At 44.3% G+C, this 20,411-nt stretch overlaps 2 protein-coding genes across 5 annotated transcripts in view; one reads left to right on the top strand and one right to left on the bottom strand.

The window, feature by feature from the left end:
* Positions 1-20,411, top strand: part of SRGAP2 (SLIT-ROBO Rho GTPase activating protein 2) — a 130,044-nt gene that overhangs the window by 78,824 nt on the left and 30,809 nt on the right. Inside the window, exons 8-12 of the mRNA XM_050984953.1 lie at positions 1,735-1,819; positions 5,902-5,929; positions 11,583-11,613; positions 13,339-13,399; positions 18,828-18,905. Of these exons, the coding sequence (XP_050840910.1) occupies positions 1,735-1,819; positions 5,902-5,929; positions 11,583-11,613; positions 13,339-13,399; positions 18,828-18,905 (283 nt within the window). The remainder of the gene's footprint in view (positions 1-1,734; positions 1,820-5,901; positions 5,930-11,582; positions 11,614-13,338; positions 13,400-18,827; positions 18,906-20,411) is intronic.
* LOC127060821 (uncharacterized) lies at positions 14,464-16,861 on the bottom strand. 4 transcript variants are annotated; one of them, XM_050985411.1, is made up of 4 exons: positions 16,338-16,861; positions 15,805-16,068; positions 15,697-15,749; positions 14,464-14,941 (listed from the first exon to the last, which is right to left on the bottom strand). In XM_050985411.1, the coding sequence occupies exons 1-4, from the start codon at positions 16,725-16,727 to the stop codon at positions 14,734-14,736; spliced, it is 915 nt and encodes a 304-aa protein (XP_050841368.1). In that variant the 5' UTR covers positions 16,728-16,861; the 3' UTR covers positions 14,464-14,733. The 4 variants fall into 4 exon arrangements, 1 of the variants encoding a protein (XP_050841368.1); XR_007780182.1 differs by lacking the exons at positions 14,464-14,941; positions 15,697-15,749 and adding an exon at positions 15,269-15,430 and having other exon boundaries at positions 15,793-16,068; XR_007780183.1 differs by lacking the exons at positions 14,464-14,941; positions 15,697-15,749 and adding an exon at positions 15,269-15,430 and having other exon boundaries at positions 15,793-16,068; positions 16,632-16,861.

Raw genomic sequence — 20,411 nt, 5'->3', positions numbered from 1 at the left:
CCCATTTGGGTTCATTTTGTGACCATTTTGGGTTGATTTTGTGCCCATTTGGGTCCATTTTGTGCCCATTTTGTGACCAGGGGTGAGGGCAGCTCCCCTGGTGGCTCCTCACGCTCAGCTGGTCCCAGAGAGCAGCAGTGGGAATTGCCCTGCAGGTGGAACACAGAATTTCAGAGTTGTTAGGGTTGGAAAAGCCTCTGAGAGCCTTGAGCCAGGCTTGGCTGGGCTCAAGTGTGAGTGCCCTGAGCTTTGGGCTTGCCCAGATACTTAAGCCAGGACTTAGTTCATGCTTTAACCATGAATTTCTGAGTTAGTGTCACACTAAATTCAGCGTCACTCTGTAAATTCAGTGTCACTCTGTAAATTCAGTGCCACTGTCATGGTAAAATTCAGTGTAACTCTATAAATTCAATGTCACACTAAATTCAGTGCCATTCTCTAACTGCAAATTCAGTGTCATTGTCACTGTAAATTCAGTGTCATTTTAACTGTAAATTCAGTGTCATTTTAACTGTAAATTCAGTGTCACTCTGTAAATTCCATGTCATTCCATAACTGTAAATTCAGTGTCACTGTCATGGTAAAATTCAGTGTAACTCTATAAATTCAGTGTCACACTAAATTCAGTGTCACTCTGTATATTCAGTGTCACTCTAAATTCACTGTCATTCAATAACTTTAAATTGTCACACTAAATTCAGTGTCACTCTGTAAATTCAATGTCACACTAAATTCAGTGTCATTTTATAACTGAAATTCAGTGTCACTGTAACTGTAAATTCAGTGTAACTGTAAATTCAGTGTCACACTAAATTCAGTGTCATTTTATAATTGTAAATTCGGTGTCACTCTGTAAATTCAGTGTCACACTAAATTCAGTGTCACTCTGTCAATTCAGTGTCACTCTAAATTCAGTGTCACTGTGAATTCAGTGTCCCTGTCAATTCAGTGTCACTCTAAATTCAGTGTCACTCTAAATTCAATGTCACTGTCAATTCAGTGTCACTGTGAATTCAGTGTCCCTGTCAATTCAGTGTCACTCTGTAAATTCAGTGTCACACTAAATTCAGTGTCCCTCTGTCAATTCAGTGTCCCTGTAATTCAGTGTCACTCTAAATTCAGTGTCCCTGTCAATTCAGTGTCACTCTAAATTCAGTGTCCCTGTCAATTCAGTGTCACTGTCAATTCAGTGTCCCTGTAAATTCAGTGTCACTCTAAATTCAGTGTCACTCTAAATTCAGTGTCCCTCTAACTGTAAATTCAGTGTCACCTGAAATTCAGTGTCACACTAAATTCAGTGTCACTCTATATTCAGTGTCCCTGTCAATTCAATGTCACTCTGTCAATTCAGTGTCACTCTAAATTCAGTGTCCCTGTCAATTCAGTGTCACTCTAAATTCAGTGTCCCTGTCAATTCAGTGTCACCTGTCAATTCAGTGTCCCTGTCAATTCAGTGTCACTCTAAATTCAGTGTCACTCTAAATTCAGTGTCCCTGTCAATTCAGTGTCCCTCTAACTGTAAATTCAGTGTCACACTAAATTCAGTGTCACTCTATATTCAGTGTCCCTGTCAATTCAATGTCACTCTGTCAATTCAGTGTCACTCTAAATTCAGTGTCCCTGTCAATTCAGTGTCCCTGTCAGTTCAGTGTCCCTGTCCCCTGATCAGAGCCCAGCAGCCCCAGCCTGGCTCAGAGATGATTTTCCCTCACTGTGCTGTTTTCTCCTCCACAGAAAATGAAGGAGTACCTGGAGGGCAGGAACCTGATCACCAAGCTCCAGGCCAAGCACGACCTCCTGCAGAAGACCCTGGGAGAAAGTGAGTGTGTGTCCCTGAGAGCAGGGACAGCCAGCCTGGCCATTCCTGGGCTCCTCAGCCCTGGGTTAGTGGTGCAGAGCCATGCTGGTGTTTTATTAATTCATTCATTCATTCCTCTGATCTGCATGGGGGAGAGGAGGGGTGAACACCAAAATGCTGAATGAGGCATTAATGTGCATTTGGGTGGTGCCCCCTCCTTCACACCCACCCTGGTGAGCTCCTCCTGATCCCTCTGGAGCCAAACCTGCTGATTTACTCAGCAATTCAGAATTTTTTGCCTTCATTTTTGTTCCTTTCCTTCACACCCATCTTGGTGAGCTCCTCCTGACCTCTCTGGAGCCAAACCTGCTGATTTATTCAGCAATTCACAATTTTTAACCTTTTTTTGTGTTCCTTTCCTTCACACCCATCCTGGTGAGCTCCTCATGATCCCCCTGGAGCCAAACCTGCTGATTTACTCAGCAATTCACAATTTTTAACTTTCATTTGTGTTCCTTTTCCTTCACACCCACCCTGGTGAGCTCCTCATGATCCCTCCTGAGCCAAACCTGCTGATTTACTCAGCAATTCAGAATTTTTCACCTTTATTTGTGTTCCTTTCCTTCACACCATCCTGGTGAGCTCCTCCTGATCTCTCTTAGGCCAAACCTGCTGATTTTTTTCATCAATTCAGAATTTTTAGCCTTCATTTCTGTGGCAGTTTGGCTGCTCCTCACCTCTGTGGGTTCAGCCCAGTGCTGAGCCCAGGCTTTGGTTGGGAGAGGCACAGACGGATTTCAGAGCATGAGAAATGTGCTGCCTGTCCAGAGGGCATCACTCAGGGGGCAGCAGCCAGAACTGAACATTCATTTGCTGTTAGAGGCAGAACAAAGGCAGATTTCCTTCCCTTCATGGGATGGGCAAATCCTCTTGGCCAAAACCACTTCAACTCTGCCCCCAAGTTTCCATAGAAACCTGGGGTTTGCAGAGGAGAAGGTCTGAGCAGTCCAAAGCCAGGGCAGAGCTGGCTCAGCTCAGCCCTGGCTCCTGTCTGGGTGGATTTTGTGACCATTTGGGTTCATCTTGGGCCCATTTTGTGACCATTTGGGTTCATCTTGGGTTGATTTTGTGACCATTTGGGTTCATCTTGGGTTGATTTTGTGACCATTTGGGTTCATCTTGGGTTGATTTTGTGACCATTTGGGTTCATCTTGGGTTGATTCTGTGACCATTTGGGTTCATCTTGGGTTGATTTTGTGACCATTTGGGTTCATCTTGGGTTGATTTTGTGACCATTTGGGTTCATCTTGGGTTGATTTTGTGACCATTTGGGTTCATCTTGAGTTGATTTTGTGACCATTTGGGTTCATCTTGGGCCCATTTTGTGACCATTTGGGTTCATCTGGGTTCATTTTGTGACCATTTGGGTTCATCTTGAGTTGATTTTGTGACCATTTGGGTTCATCTTGGGTTGATTTTGTGACCATTTGGGTTCATCTTGGGTTGATTTTGTGACCATTTGGGTTCATCTTGGGTTGATTTTGTGACCATTTGGGTTCATCTTGAGTTGATTTTGTGACCATTTGGGTTCATCTTGGGCCCATTTTGTGACCATTTGGGTTCATCTTGGGTTGATTTTGTGACCCTTTGGGTTCATCTTGGGTTCATTTTGTGACCCTTTGGGTTCATCTTGGGTTGATTTTGTGACCATTTGGGTTCATCTTGGGCCCATTTGGGTTCATCTTGAGTTGATTTTGTGACCATTTGGGTTCATCTTGAGTTGATTTTGTGACCATTTGGGTTCATCTTGAGTTGATTTTGTGACCATTTGGGTTCATCTTGGGTTGATTTTGTGACCATTTGGGTTCATCTTGGGTTCATTTTGTGACCATTTGGGTTCATCTTGGGCCCATTTTGTGACCATTTGGGTTCATCTTGGGTTGATTTTGTGACCATTTGGGTTCATCTGGGGCCCATTTTGTGACCATTTGGGTTCATCTGGGTTCATTTTGTGACCATTTGGGTTCATCTTGGGTTGATTTTGTGACCATTTGGGTTCATCTTGGGTTGATTTTGTGACCCTTTGGGTTCATCTTGGGTTCATTTTGTGACCATTTGGGTTCATCTTGGGTTGATTTTGTGACCATTTGGGTTCATCTTGGGTTGATTTTGTGACCCTTTGGGTTCATCTTGGGTTCATTTTGTGACCATTTGGGTTCATCTTGGGTTGATTTTGTGACCATTTTGATTTTGGGGCTGAGCTGGGCTCCCCCACAGCTCCTGGGGTGCAAATCCCAGTGTGTGGCTTTGTTTCCAGTTTGGAAATGCTCTGGAAAAGTGAAATCCTTCTTGCTGCAGTAATTCAGAGTTTTGTGTTTATCATGGGGGGAGGATGTGCCTGGCTTTGGGGTGCTCATCTCCCCAGCTCTCCTGGAAGAAAGGGTGGCTGGAGGCAGAGTTTGTGTCCTCAGGGTGTTTTTGTTGTGCCTCTGAAGCTCTGAGAGTGGCAGAGTGCTGTCCCTGGGACTGATGGCATTCCTGGCTCCTGGCTGACCTCTGCATTCCAGCCCTGGCTCCTCTTAACCTGCCTGCCCCCTGAACCCAGCTCAAGCTGTGCTGGGGGGGAAAGGAGAGGAAATTAAATGGGATTTCTGTGTTGCTGTGTGGATTTAAAGGCTGCTTCTGTTTTCTTCATTTGCCTTTTGCAAACCAGAGCTTTCATATTGCCTCTGTGCAGGGAGTGTCAGGGTGAGCCCCAAAAAAACTCCTCCTGTCATCTGTGGGATCACAAGGAGCTGGGAGAGGGAGGAATTTCCCATTTCCCAACCCACAGGAGCAGGTTAATGCCACAAACTGGGGACCATGCCTAGATTTATCCATAAAATGTCACTTAATTGTGGCATGGGCCAATAAAATCCCCTCCACACGTCCCCAGAGCAGGGTTAGGAGCTCTGCAGGAAAATGTGCCTCCAGCTGTGTGTCTGCAGTGCCTGGGAGCTTCAGGGGGTTGTTGTTTTTTATTCTCCTCCCTGCCCCATCCTCAGGTGCCATTTTTTAGCCTGGTGGTGCTGCAAATTGCCTTAATCTGAAGATGACAAGTTCCAGCAATAAAAGTAGCAGCAAGTCCTCCTCCCTGCAAGTAATTATGTCCCTGCCTCCTGTCCCCATTTGTCACCCTAATGCAGGAGCCCCTTGATGCTGCCACAGTAATTTCTCTGGATGAATATTCCATGATGAAAAAAGGGGGACAGATGGCTGGGAATTCTGCTGCAGAATAACATTTTCATGTCAATTATGCACTGTTTGGGCTTTTACGTGGGGAGAGCAAAAGTGGCTATCAAGATGTGCTCAGCTAATTGTCAGCCATCAGCAATTAGCTGCTTCCCTCACTCCTCCTTCCACCTCCCCAGGAGCAGGAAAACAGGAGGGAAGGTGGATTTTCAGCTGGTGGGAATCAGTGTGGGGTTTTTTTTTTTCCACCAAAGAAATGTTCCTGTCTCACTCCCAGCAGCACACCCTGCTCCCTCCTGCCTCTTCTGCTGTGGTGTTTGAGGTGATGCTGAATTAGCAAATCCCTGAGCTTGGCTGCTGCTGCTTCCTCCAAAGCTCAGCACAAGTGAACGGAGTGGTTTTTATAAATATGTTTATAAATTCAACACCCCTGAACGTCTGGCTCTGGAAAAGGCTCCGGTGCCAGCACGTTCAGGCTGTGGGCTGACAAATCTGGGAATGTTTGCACTCTTCCTCAGAGGCTGGGGGAAGGGGAATCTCTTGCCCCACCAGTTCCCCTGGGAAGAGGGAGGGAGGGAGGGACTGACAAGCCCAGTTTTTTGGCAGAAGTCAATAATTAGAGTGCTCAGGGAGGTTAATTTCAATTTAAAACCAAGAATTCACGTGGATGGGAGTGCTTGGACAGCCTGAGCTGGCTCCTGGTTGGCTTTGGTGGAGCAGAGCTGGCAGGAGTGGGTTTGGTGCTGTCCTTGGAGCTTCCCCTCCTCTCTCCTCTGCTTTGCTCCATCTCTCCCAAAATCCTCTGTACAGAAATGTTAAAAGATTTCCCCATCCCTCCCTCCTCACTCTGCATCTCTCTGTCTCCTCCACAGGTCAGCGGACGGACTGTGCCCTGGCCAGGTAGGTGTGGCTCGGGGAGCTGGGGGTTTGAAGGGAAATCTGATGCAAATTGCTCATTCCAGATCAGTTAGCAGCCCAGGACGTGTGTCTGCTAGAAAAATACACTGATTTACAGCCACAGAGTGGGATCATGGCGTGCTCTGGGTGGGAAGGGACATTAAAGCTCATCCAGTGCCACCTTCCAGTGTGCCAGGTGCTCCAAATCCCATCCAGCCTGGCCTGGAACACTTCCAGAGGTGGGGCAGGAGTTTAATACATTTAATTAAATGTATTAATTTATTATAAATTAAATTTATACACACTAATTTTTTATCATTTTATAATATATTTTTATATATTTATTAATTTATTATAATTTAAGTTGATATGACATAGATATAGATATAGCATTTGTTTCTATTAATTAAAATTACAATTAATTTAATGATAATAAATATATGTAGAAATAATAACTCATATTATTATTAATGATATAATAATTAATAATAGAATGTTGTTAATTATTATATTATTAATTATTATATTATTAATAATAACATATTGATAGAATTAATTAATAGAAACTTTATAATTAATTAATAGAAACTTTTCTTGCCTGGTGTATTTAGAGCAGGATGGAGAAGTGAGAGAATTCCTTAATTTGGTGCTGTCACCTGGAGAATATTGTCCAGATTTAGGGTTTTTAAGCAAATCCCTGGTCCTGGGAGAGAGGTGGGCCCAGGGACAGTGCAGGGTTTATCCACAGCCTTGAGGACCATAAATTGGGGAATTCTTGATCCCAGGGCTGCTCTGCTGGGCCTGGATCCCAGCAGCACGGAAAAGAAACATTTTGATTTAATTAGGACCAATCCCAGAACCAGCACTGAGCTTCTGGTGGGGCTTTGGTAAAACAGAAATGTCTGTAGGAGCCGTGGGGGGTGGGATGGTGGGGATGGATGGAGAGGGGAGATCTCTGAGCCAGGGCTTGGAATTGGGGTTATTGCAAAGGGCCAAGTGCAGGGCCCTGCCTGGAGCCACCAGCCACAGCTCAGAGCAGGCCCCAGAGAGGGAGAGAGAGGGAAAGAGAGAGGGAAAGAGGATGAGAGAGTGGAGTTCCCGTTACAATACAATAAATTTCTTCTGGGCTTGGAATTGGGGTTATTGCAAAGGGCCAAGTGCAGGGCCCTGCTGGGAGCCACCAGCCCTGGTTCAGAGCAGGCCCCAAAGAGGGAGAGAGAGGGAAAGAGAGAGGTAAAGAGAGAGAAGGCAAGAGTGTGGTAAAGAGGATGAGAACAAGGTTCCCCTTACAATACAATAAATTATCTGGTCTTGATATTTGAGGGTTATAGCACAGGACCTGGGTGCAGGGCCCTGCTGGGAGCCACCAGCCCCAGCTCAGAGCAGGCCCCAAAGAGGGAGAGAGAGGGAAAGAGAGAGGGAAAGAGAGAGGGAAAGAGAGAGGGAAAGAGAGAGGGAAAGAGAGTGGAGTTGCCCTTACAATACAATAAATTTCTTCTGGGCTTGGAATTGGGGTTTATTGCAAAGGGCCAAGTGCAGGGCCCTGCCTGGAGCTGCCAGGCCCCAGAGAAGGAGAGAGAGATAGAGGTAAAGAGAGAGAAGGCAAAAGTGTGGTAAAGAGGATGAGAGCAAGGTTCCCCTTACAATACAAAAAAATTCTTCTGGGCTTGGAATTTGGGGTTTATTGCAAAGGGCCTGGGTGCAGGGCCTTGCTGGGAGCCACCAGCCCCAGCTCAGAGCAGGCCCCAGAGAGGGAGAGAGAGGGAAAGAGAGAGGTAAAGAGAGAGAAGGCAAGAGTGTGGTAAAGAGGATGAGAACAAGGTTCCCATTACAATACAATAAATTATCTGGTCTTGATATTTGAGGGTTATAGCACAGGACCTGGGTGCAGGGCCCTGCTGGGAGCCACCAGCCCCAGTTTAGAGCAGGCCCCAAAGAGGGAGAGAGAGGGAAAGAGAGAGGGAAAGAGAGTGGTAAAGACAGAGGGAAAGAGAGTGGAGTTGCCCTTACAATACAATAAATTTCTTCTGGGCTTGGAATTGGGGTTTGTTGCAAAGGGCCAAGTGCAGGGCCCTGCCTGGAGCCACCAGGCCCAAAAGAGGGAGAGAGAGGTAAAGAGTGTGGTAAAGAGAGAGAAGGCAAGAGTGTGGTAAAGGGGATGAGAGCAAGGTTCCCCTTACAATATAATAAATCTTCTTCTGAGCTTGGAATTTGTGGGTTATTGCAAAGGGCCAAGTGCAGGGCCCTGCCTGGAGCTGCCAGCCACAGCTCAGAGCAGGCTGAGAGAAGTAAAGAGAGAGGGAAAGAGGATGAGAGAGAGAAAGGATGAGAGGATAAGAAGTTAGGAGAGCGAGGTTCCTGTTCCAATACCGTAAATTTTCTTCTGTGCTGAATATTCTCATTCTCACTGACCAACCCAGTCCAAGACACAAATCCTACAGCATTTACATACAGCCTATAGGAACCATCACATTACCACACTGTGTTCCATTTTAAACCCTAAAATCTCTTCTTTGGGCCCCTGTGCCAGGCCAGCAGGGTCTGCTCTGCCCCTTGGAGCTGTCTGCAAGCACAGGGTGCTGCTCCATCCCTTCTGCTGGCCACTGTGCTGCTGTTCACAGGGGTCCCAGGATGAGGACGATCTGACTCCACGGTTCAGAAGGCTGATTTATTATTTTATGATATATATTATATTCAAAGAAAATGATCTATTAAAACTATACTAAAAGAATAGAAGAAAGGATTTCAGCAGAAGGCCAGGAAGGAATAGAAAGGGATGGAATGATAATAAAATCCTGTGAGTGACCAGAGAGTCTGAGACAGCTGGGCTGGGATTGGCCATTAATTAAAAACAACCACATGAGATTATTAATTAAAAACAACCACAGATGCACCTGCTGCATTCCACAGTTCACATTTCATTCCTGAGGCCTCTCAGCTTCTCAGGAGAAAAGATCCTGGCAAAAGGATTTTCCATAAAATGTGTCTGGGACAGGCCACACCATTGTTTGCCAGCTGTTCAGTAACTGAGGCATCTCAGAGCTCTCTCATTTCAATCTCACTTAGAGTTTCCATCTTCTCAAAATCTTTTGCCAAACAATCACATTTATAAAACTTCCCTGTTTCATCTGCCCCCTTTTGATGAACAACTAAAATACTGAACACTGCCTTACTCATCATTTACTGAAGTTACAAAATGCTGCTACTAAAACTCCAATTATTACTCTTAGGAGAATCAAACCTATTTTACAAAGTTCCTTTAGCCCAAGTGCAAATCTCCAACCACCAAACAAAGTGTCTAGGAAAGAAATGTCCATCTGCAGGGTGATGGATTCAGGGGGCTCTGGGGCTGAGATGGGATCTCCACATCCTGGGATGCAGGAGATGGAGTTGGATGGAAATTGCTCAGGGAAGAGCAGCTGGGAGCAGGCTGGGTCCCCTGTGCTGCTCTCAGTGGAGTCTTTAGGATGGTTTTGATAAGATTTCAAAGAAATAAATTAAATAAAACCCTCCTGGAAGTGCAGCACCCAGGTGATCACCACCAGCCCAGGCTCCTTCCTGCTGCTCCCATTCCTCACTACAAAGCAAAACTGACAGCTCCTAATTACAGCCTGACATCTGTAATAATAAAATATTATTCCTCATGAAACAATTTTAAATTTTAAACCCACCTCATTGCCTGTGACAGCCTGTGGAATTGGAATTTTTTTTTTTTTTTTTTATTTTTCATTCAGTGTTTTTGATATTTTTCTATTTTTTTTACAAAAGGAATTTCCTCCAAATTAACACATTGTACAGGCTTTTTAAAAATCCCATTTCTAATCCCCTTATTTATAATTCAGCAGCCATCTGCCCTGGCAGGGAATTGGCTGCAGTGATCCATCAGGGCCTCTCTGCCATTATCTCCCTTGCTTTCATTTTTACAAGCAACTAAAGGAATTTTAAACCCCAGCAATAAATTTTGAGGGGGGAAAACCCTGTCAGAGCAAGGATTTATTCCTGTTTTTCTGCCATTCATGTCTGCCACCACCAAAAATGAGAGCAGACAGCCCAGGCTTAGCCTGGCTGCACTTCCAGGGGGGTTTTATTTAATTTATTTCTTTGAAATCTTATCAAAACCATCCTAAAGACTCCACTGAGAGCAGCACAGGGGACCCAGCCTGAGCAATTTCCATCAAACTCCATCTCCTGCATCCCAGGATCCTGGAGGATCAAAATGGAAATATCAGGGGGGTTTGGTCAGGGCTCCCGTGTGCCTCGGGCAGCTTTGGAGGGATTTAAAGTCACTTCCACTCTTCCTGGAGGTCAGAACTGGAGTGAGGCTCTGGAGTTACCACTGACTGGGAATTCTGGCTCTGGAGTTACCACTGACTGGGAATTCTGGCTCTGGAATTATCACTGACTGGGAATTCTGGCTCTGAAATTATCACTGACTGGGAATTCTGGCTCTGGAGTTACCACTGACTGGGAATTCTGGCTCTGGAGTTACCACTGACTGGGAATTCTGGCTCTGGAATTCTGGGTTACTGGGATTTCTGGCTCTGGAATTTTGGTTTACTGGGAATTCTGGCTCTGGAATTTTGGATTACTGGGATTTCAGGCTCTGGAATTTTGGATTACTGGGAATTCTGGCTCTGGAATTATGACTGACTGGGATTTCTGACTCTGGAATTTTGGATTACTGGGATTTGGCTCTGGAATTTCTGACTGGGATTCTGCTCTGGAATTTGGCTGGGATTTCAGGCTCTGGAATTTTGGGTTACTGGGAATTCTGGCCCTGGAATTATGACTGACTGGGATTTCTGACTCTGGAATTTTGGGTTACTGGGAATTCAGGCTCTGGAATTATGATTAACTGGGATTTTGGGATTTCTGGCTCTGGAATTTTGGTTTACTGGGATTTTGGGCTCTGGAATTATGATTGGGATTTCAGGCTCTGGAATTTTGGATTACTGGGATTTCAGGCTCTGGAATTTTGGATTACTGGGACTTCAGGCTCTGGAATTTTGGATTACTGGGATTTCAGGCTCTGGAATTATGATTGACTGGGATTTTGGGATTTCTGGCTCTGGAATTTTGGATTACTGGAATTTTTTGCTCTGGAATTTTGGTTTACTGGGATTCCTGGCTCTGGAATTGTGGTTCACTGGAATTTTTTGCTCTGGAATTATGATTGACTGGGATTCCTGGCTCTGGAATTTTGGTTTACTGGGATTTTCTGGCTCTGGAATTTTGGTTTACTGGGATTTTGGGCTCTGGAATTATAATTGGGATTTCAGGCTCTGGAATTTTGGTTTACTGGGACTTCTGGCTCTGAAATTTTGGTTTACTGGGAATTCTCGCTCTGGAATTATGATTGACTGGCATTTCTGGCTCTGGAATTGTGGTTCACTGGATTTTTTTTTTCTGGAATTATGACTGACTGGGATTTTGGCATTTCTGGCTCTGGAATTTTGGTTTCCTGGGATTTCAGGCTCTGGAATTATCACTGACTGGGATTTTGGCGTTTCTGGCTCTGGAATTTTGGTTTCCTGGGATTCCTGGATCCCTCCCTGCTCCAGCTCGTGGCTGGCAGCACTGGAGGGATGAGCTGCTGATGGGGGAGGATTATTCTGATTTTCTCTTCTTTTTTCCCCCTCCTGCACCCCCGGACCAGTGGCAGGCGCAGCTCCACTGTGAGGAAGCAGGTAATTATCAAAACAATAATTAAAGCAATTAACATTTCCCTCCATAAGGAGGCAGGGGTGGGGTGTGGGAAGAGGAGGAGTGCTGGAAAAGCAATTTTTATCTGTCCCTCCCTGTCTTCCATGGACCTTTTCAGTCTTGTTGAAATCCCTCCAACCTGGATCCAAAACCTTGTTCATTTTCTATAACAAAATTAAAAATTGCTTTTACTCTCTGCTTGGACAGGCCTGGGATCTAAAATCCAAAACCTCATTCATTTCCATGACAAAAATTAAAATTACTCTGTGTTTTGAGAGACCTGGCATCAAAAATCCAAACCCTCGTTCATTTTCCATGGTAAAATTAAAAATTACCTGGGATCAGAAATTCAAAACCTTGCTCATTTTCCATGGCAAAATTCAAAATTACTTTTGCTTTGTGTTTTGAGAGACCTGGGATCAAAAATACAAAAAACTTTGTTCATTTTCCATGGCAAAATTTAAAATTACTCTGTGTTCTGACAGACCTGGGATCAAAAATCCAAACCCTCGTTCATTTTCCATGGTAAAATTAAAAATTACCTGGGATCAAAAATCCAAAACCTTGTTGATTTTCCGTGGTAAAATTAAAAGTTGCTTTTACTTTGTGTTTTGAGAGACCTGGGATCTAAAATCCAAAACCTCATTCATTTCCATGACAAAAATTAAAATTATTGTGTGTTTTAGAGACTTGGGATCAAAAATCCAAACCCTCGTTCATTTTCCATGGCAAAATTCAAAATTTAAAATTACCCTGTGTTCTGACAGACCTGGGATCAAAAATCCAAACCTTGTTCATTTTCCATGGTAAAATTAAAAATTACCTGGGATCAGAAATTCAAAACCTTGCTCATTTTCCATGGCAAAATTTAAAATTGCTTTTACTTTGTGTTTTGAGAGACCTGGGATCAAAAATCCAAAACCTCATTCATTTCAATGGTAAAATTAAAAACTGCTTTTATTCTATGTTTTGAGAGACCTGGAATCAGAAATCCAAAACTTTGTTCATTTTCCATGGAAAAATTAAAAATTGCCTGGAATCAAAAATCTAAACCTTGTTCATTTTCCATGACAAAATTTCAAATTTAAAATTACCCTGTGTTCTGACAGACTTGGGATTAAAAATCCAAACCCTCATTCATTTCCATGGTAAAATTAAAAATTACCTGGAATCAAAAATCCAAAACCTTGCTCATTTTCCATGACAAAATTAAAAATTGCTTTTACTTTGTGTTCTGACAGACCTGGGATCTAAAATCCAAACCCTGGTTCATTTTCCATGATAAAATTAAAAATTACCTGGAGTCAAAAATCCAAACCTTGTTCATTTTCCATGACAAAATTTAAAATTAATCTGTGTTCTGACAGACCTGGGATCAAAAATCCAAAACCTTGTTCCTTTTCCACGGCAAAATTTAAGATTTAAAATTTAAAATTTAAGATTTAAAATTTAGGATTTAAGATTTAAGATTTCAAGTGCTCTCTTGTTTGCCTCCCTGCACGGAAGGGTTCCAGGCCAGGCTTTGTGGCCCTGGGGATCCTCTGCTGTTAAAAATCCCCTGTTGAGACTCCCAGGATGAAATTTGGGAATTCCAGGTGGAATTTTGGAGTAAAGGATCAAGGTGGGGGCTGGGGGGGCAGAGTGGAATCTTTCTCATTTTGGTTCTGTTTTGTTTCTCCCTCTCACCCTGCTGGGATTCCCTGGGGCAGGATTCCTGCCAGGCCATTCCCATGGTGGTGGAGAGCTGCATCCGCTTCATCAGCAGGCACGGTGAGTCTGGGGCACACAGAAAACAAATAAATACACCACATAAACCAAAATAAATATATACAATCAATATATAAAATGAAATAAATATATTAAATTAAATATTAAATTAATATAAATTAAATAACCTATGCACGGTGAGTCGGGCACACAGAAAACAAATAAATACACCACATAAACCAAAATAAATATATACAATCAATATATAAAATGAAATAAATATATTAAATTAAATATTAAATTAAATAACCTATGCACGGTGAGTCGGGCACACAGAAAACAAATAAATACACCACATAAACAAAATAAATATATACAATCAATATATAAAATGAAATAATATACTAAATTAAATATTAAATTAAATATTAAATTAAATAACCTATGCACGGTGAGTCTGGGGCACACAGAAAACAAAGAAATACAAATAAACAAAATAAAATAAAATCAAATAAAATAAAATAAATATATATAAAATAAAATATTAAATAAAATATTAAATTAAATAACCTATGCACGGTGAGTCGGGGGCACAGAAAACAAATAAATCCACCACATAAAACAAAATAAATATATAAAATAAAATAAATATATAGAAAATAAAATATTAAATAAAATAACCTATGCACGGTGAGTCTGGCACACAGAAAAGAAATAAATACATCACATAAAACAAAATAAATATATAAAATAAATATATGAAATAAAATAAATATACTAAATTAAATACTAAATTAAATAACCTATGCACGGTGAGTCTGGCACACAGAAAACAAATAAATCCATCACATAAACCAAAATAAATATATAAAATAAAATAAATATATAGAAAATAAAATATTAAATTAAATAACCTATGCACGGTGAGTCTGCAGACAGAATAAAACAAAATAAATACATAAAATAAAATAAATATATAAAATAACATAAAATAAATTAAATAAATACATAATAAATAAAATAAAATAAAATAAATGCTATAAAATAAAATAAATATAAAATAAATAAAATAAATAAATCTATAAAATATGTAAATCAAATATAAATAAAATATTAAATAAAATATAAAATTAAATAAAATAAATAGATAAAATAAATAGATAAAATAAAATAACTATATAAAATAAAATAAATCTAAAAATAAAATATTAAATAGAATAATAAATAAAATATTAAATTAAATAACCTATGCACGGTGAGTCTGTGGGACATTCCTATAAAATAAATAAAATTTAAAAAACTAAATAAAATATAAAACTAAATAACCTATGCACGGTGAGTTTGTGTGACATTCCTGTTAAATAAAATAAAATAAATAAAATAAAATAATAAAATAATCAAATCAAACCAAATCCAATCCAATGAAATCCCCTGTATTTCCAGGTTAAAGCCATAAAGCCGAGCTTGTGAGGGTGCTGAGAGTGGCTCAGGCCCGGTGCCTGTGCAGAGCTGCCCCAGGGGAGAAGGGCCCTGAGTCCTGTGTGTGTGCAGGGGCTGCTCTGAATAACCCTGACCCTGACCCTGACCCTGACCCTGACCCTGACCCTGACCCTAACTCTGACCCTGACCCTAACCCTGACCCTGACCCTGACCCTGATCCTAACCCTGACCCTGACCCTAACCCTGACCCTGACCCTGACCCTAACCCTGACCCTAACCCTGACCCTGACCCTGACCCTGACCCTAACCCTGACCCTGACCCTGACCCAAACCCTGACCCTGACCCTGACCCTGACCCTGACTCTGACCCTGACCCTAACCCTGACCCTGACCCTAACCCTGACCCTGACCTTAACCCTGACCCTGACCCTGACCCTAACCCTGACCCTGACCCTGACCCTAACCCTGACGCAAACCCTGACGCAAACCCTGACCCTGACCCAAACCCTGACCCTGACCCTGACCCTGACCCTGACCCTGACCCTGACCCTGACCCTGTGCAGAGCTGCCCCAGGGGAGAAGGGCCCTGAGTCCTGTGTGTGTGCAGGGGCTGCTCTGAATAACCCTGACCCTGACCCTGATCCTGACCCAACCCTGACCCTGACCCTGACCCTGACCCTGATCCTGACCCTGACCCTGATCCTGACCCTGACCCTGACTCCTGACCCTGACCCTGATCCTGACCCTGACCCTGACCCTGACCCTGACCCTGACCCTAACCCTGACCCTGACCCTGACCCTAACCCTGACCCTGACCCTGACCCTAACCCTGACCCTGACCCTGACCCTAACCCTGACCCTGACCCTAACCCTGACCCTGACCCTGACCCTGAACCCTGACCCTGACCCTGACCCTAGACCTGACCCTGACCCTGACCCTGACCCTGACCCTGACTCTGACCCTGACCCTGATCTCTGACCCTGACCCTGATCCTGACCCTGACCCTGATTCTGACCCTGACCCTGACCCTGACCCTGACCCTGATCCTGACCCTGACCCTGACCCTGACCCTAACTCTGACCCTGACCCTGACCCTGACCCTGATCCTGACCCTGACCCTGACCCTGACCCTAACTCTGACCCTGACCCTAACCCTGACCCTGACCCTGACCCTGACCCTGACCCTAACCCTGACCCTGACCCTGACCCTGACCCTGACGCAAACCCTGACCCTGACCCTGACCCTGACCCTAACCCTGACCCTGACCCTGACCCTGACCCTGACCCTGACCTGACCCTGACCCTAACCCTGACCCTGACCCTGACCCTGACCCTGACCCTAACCCTGACCCTGACCCTAACCCTGACCCTGACCCTGACCCTGACCCTAACCCTGACCCTAACCCTAACCCTGACCCTGACCCTGACCCTGACCCTAACCCTAACCCTGACCCTGACCCTGACCCTAACCCTGACCCTGACCCTGACCCTAACCCTGACCCTGACCCTGACCCTGACCCTAACCCTGACCCTGACGCAAACCCTGACTCTGACCCTAACCCTGACCCTGACCCTGACCCAAACCCTGACCCTAACCCTGACCCTGACCCTGACCCTAACCCTGACCCTGACCCTGACCCTGACCCTAACCCTAACCCTGACCCTAACCCTGACCCTGACCCTGACCCTAACCCTGACCCTGACCCTAACCCTAACCCTGACCCTAACCCTGACCCTAACTCTAACCCTGACCCTAACCCTGACCCTGACCCTGACCCTAACCCTGACCCTAACCCTGACCCTGACCCTGACCCTAACCCTGACCCTAACCCTGACCCTGACCCTGACCCTAACCCTGACCCTGACCCTGTGCAGAGCTGCCCCGGGGGAGAAGGGCCCTGAGTCCTGTGTGTGTGCAGGGGCTGCTCTGAATAACCCTGACCCTGCCATTAATAACTGACATTGCCAGCAATGTCCCTGCACTCCTGGCTGAGCCAGCTGCCATCCCTCCCCTGTCACCTTCCTCTGAGCCCTGACACGGCCTTCAGCAACACCACCATCCTCTTCATCAGCAGGAGGAGCAGGAGCAGGAGCAGGAGGAGGAGGAGGAGCAGGAGCAGGAGGAGGAGCAGGAGCAGGAGGAGGAGCAGGAGCAGGAGCAGGAGCAGGAGGAGGAGCAGGAGCAGGAGCAGGAGCAGGAGCAGGAGGAGGAGCAGGAGGAGGAGCAGGAGCAGGAGGAGGAGTAGGAGCAGGAGGAGGAGTAGGAGGAGCAGGAGGAGCAGGAGCCGGAGGAGGAGGAGGAGCAGCAGGAGGAGGAGCAGGAGCAGGAGGAGCAGGAGGAGGAGCAGCAGGAGGAGGAGCAGGAGCAGGAGGAGCAGGAGGAGCCCTCCAGTGTGAGTGCAGGAGGTCCAGCCATGAATGAATTGTTCACCCAGTGCCACACAGAGATGATTCCTCCTGCCTGGAAGGCTGGCCTCTGCCAGGCTGCACATTTATTGCAGTTTGTTTGCATTTTTAATTGATCTCCTTCGTTAGTGGTGTGAAGCAGCTGTTAATTACTGCTGGGAAGGAGGTGGAATCAATCTTCATTAAGCAGGATGCAGGTCCTGCTTGTTTCCCTTGTTCCATTCCTGTTTTAGAAATAAATCCTGGAGTCCCATTCTCATCAGCCCTTGGAATAACCAGGTTACAATTCCAGAATCAATCTAGAATCTTCTTTAAGGCCATGTTTGGATATTTGCTGGGAAAATCCTTGGGACCATTGGATGGGATCTGATGGGAGATAATTCCCTCAGGCCAATTTTGATTTCACTCAAATTCCAGAGCTGGTTTTGATTTTCCAACAGATTCAACTGAGTCCTTTTAAAACTCAATTTAAATTTTCCTCCTGGCATTGGTCAAAATCCTTGGGACCATTGGAGTGGGATCTGATGGGGGATGAATCCCTTCAGGGTGATGCTGATTTCAGCACCAAGAGAGGCTGATTTCACTCAGAGTCCAGAGCTGGATTTGATTTTCCAACAGACTCAGCTGAGACCTTTTTAAATGTTTTGAACATTTTCCTCCTGGCATTGGTCAAAATCCTTGGGACCATTGGATGGGAACTGATGGGGGATAAACCCTTCAGGACAATTCTGATTTCACTCAAATTCCAGAACTGGCTTTGATTTTCCAACAGACTCATCTGAGTTCTTTTTAAACTCTGTTTAAACATTTTCCTCCTGGCATTGGTCAAAATCCTTGGGACCATTGGAGTGGGATCTGATGGGGGATGAATCCTTCAGGACAATGCTGATTTCAGCACCAGGAGAGGCTGATTTCACTCAGAGTCCAGAGCTGGATTTGATTTTCCAACAGACTCAGCTGGGTCCTTTTTAAACTCAGTTTAAACATTTTCCTCCTGGCATTGGTTAAAATCCTTGGGACCGTTGGATGGGATCTGATGGGAGATAAATCCCTCAGGCCAATTTTGATTTCACTCAAATTCCAGAGCTGGTTTTGATTTTCCAACAGATTCAACTGAGTCCTTTTAAAACTCAATTTAAATTTTCCTCCTGGCATTGGTCAAAATCCTTGGGACCATTGGATGGGATCTGATGTGGGATAAACCCTTCAGGGTGATGCTGATTTCAGCACCAGGAGAGGCTGATTTCACTCAGAGTCCAGAGCTGGATTTGATTTTCCAACAGACTCAGCTGGGTCCTTTTTAAACTCAGTTTAAACATTTTCCTCCTGGCATTGGTCATGTTTTCCTCCTGGCTGCTCCACTGCTGGTTTATGACTTCCTCTGGGTTGTAAAATCCTCTGGGGATCCTCAGGGTGAGAGATGACATGAATGGCTGTCAGAGCCCTGTTACTCCAGCACTTTAGCAGGGTTAATAACTCTTCTGTCTGTGCTGAGTTCTGTTTTTTCATACTCTCAGGGAAAAGTGGCTTTTGAGCAGCATCCTCTGCCTTTGTTCTCCTTTTCCACAGGAGCTGTGCCTGCTGAAGGTGCCATCTTCTTTTATCTCATCCATCTTCCCATCAGCATCTCTTGTTTTCCTGCAGGTTTGCAGCACGAAGGAATTTTCAGAGTGTCTGGGTCCCAGGTTGAAGTGAATGACATCAAGAATGCCTTTGAGAGAGGTAAGAGCAGCTCCTGCAGCAGCCCGGGGGTTCCTGCCAGGGGTGGGGGTTTGTGGGAGCACTCAGCCCTGCCCTGAGCGCAGCTCACTGCTCTTTGTCCCTCTGATTTTTGTGTTTCCTCTCCCAAACCCCTGCCTGGTGCTCATTAACCTTGAGCTCTCACTTCTTCGCTGCTGTGCTTTGTACCCTGTGCAGTGTCTGTGTAATAAATATTCTGAATTCAACCTCCTCTCATGCCTGATAGCTTATTGATTGTTTGCAACACCAAAGGACATGGAGGATTTCATTAGGAGGTGCAACTGCAGTTTCCTCCCCTCTCCCCACTCTTTGTGTGCTGGAGGATGAATTTCCATGGGGTTTTTTTTCTTTCTTGTTGAGGCACAGCTTGGCTCCATTTATTCCAAATACCAGCGAGGGAGAGAGGGGAATTTCAAGAGAGTGTTAATTTGAGGTAGCTTTTAATAGACTGGATTTTTTTTCCTCTGGGAAGAGCCATTCCCTCCAAAGGCAGGGAGCAGTTGGGAGCCTCCTGACTCATCAGCTCCTTGCTGGGCTCCTCTCCCTGGCAGGGCAGGGGCAGAGGAGCTGCTCCTCAGGCAGCCCTGGGTCTGCTGTTCATCCCTGCAATCTGCTCCCAAAAATGGCATCAGTGGCTGTCCCTGCTGGCTGCTGCTGCAGCAGGGCAGGCATTAATTAGCTTTATTTGGCTTTTGGGGAGAGGGAATTGAATGAGCAGCGTGTGGGGGGTGATGTCACCTGTGCTCAGCTCCACCGACCTGAGAGGGAGAGCCCTCAGCAGCACAGGAGGCAGGAACAGCATCAGAACCAGGTCTTGATCGAAATTTTATATAAAGAAATGCCAGCTTGGGGAGATACCCACTTTATCAGAATCAGATTTTTATAGAAAGAAGTTTTTCTATAAAGAAATTTTTATATAAAGAATTTTTTTATATAAAGAAATGCCAGCTTGGGGAGGTACCCACTTTATCAGAATCAGATTTTTATATAAAGAAGTTTTTATCTAAAGAAATGCCAGCTTGGGGAAATACTTTATCAGAATCAGATTTGTATATAAATAAGTTTTAATATAAAGAAATACCAGTTTGGGGAGATATCCACTTAGTCAGAATCAGATTTTTATATAAAGAAGTTTTTATCTAAAGAAATACCAGCTTGGGGAAATACTTTATCAGAATCAGATTTTTATATAAAGAAATGTAGAATCAGATTTTTATCAGAATCAGATTTTTATATAAAGAAATGTAGAATCAGATTTTTATCAGAATCAGATTTTTATATAAAGAAATACCAGTTTGGGAAGTGCCCACTTTATCACAACCAGATTTTTATATAAAGAAATTTTTATATAAAGAATTTTTTTATATAAAGAAATGCCAGCTTGGGGAGATACCCACTTAATCAGAATCAGATTTTTATAGAAAGAAGTTTTTATCTAAAGAAATGCCAGCATGGGGAAATACTTTATCAGAATCAGATTTTTATAGA

This window comes from Serinus canaria, chromosome 26, assembly GCF_022539315.1.
Source record: "Serinus canaria isolate serCan28SL12 chromosome 26, serCan2020, whole genome shotgun sequence".
Classification (NCBI taxonomy): domain Eukaryota; kingdom Metazoa; phylum Chordata; class Aves; order Passeriformes; family Fringillidae; genus Serinus; species Serinus canaria.
Note: the sequence above shows the minus strand (reverse complement) of the source record. Positions and strands in the feature narration are given on the sequence as shown.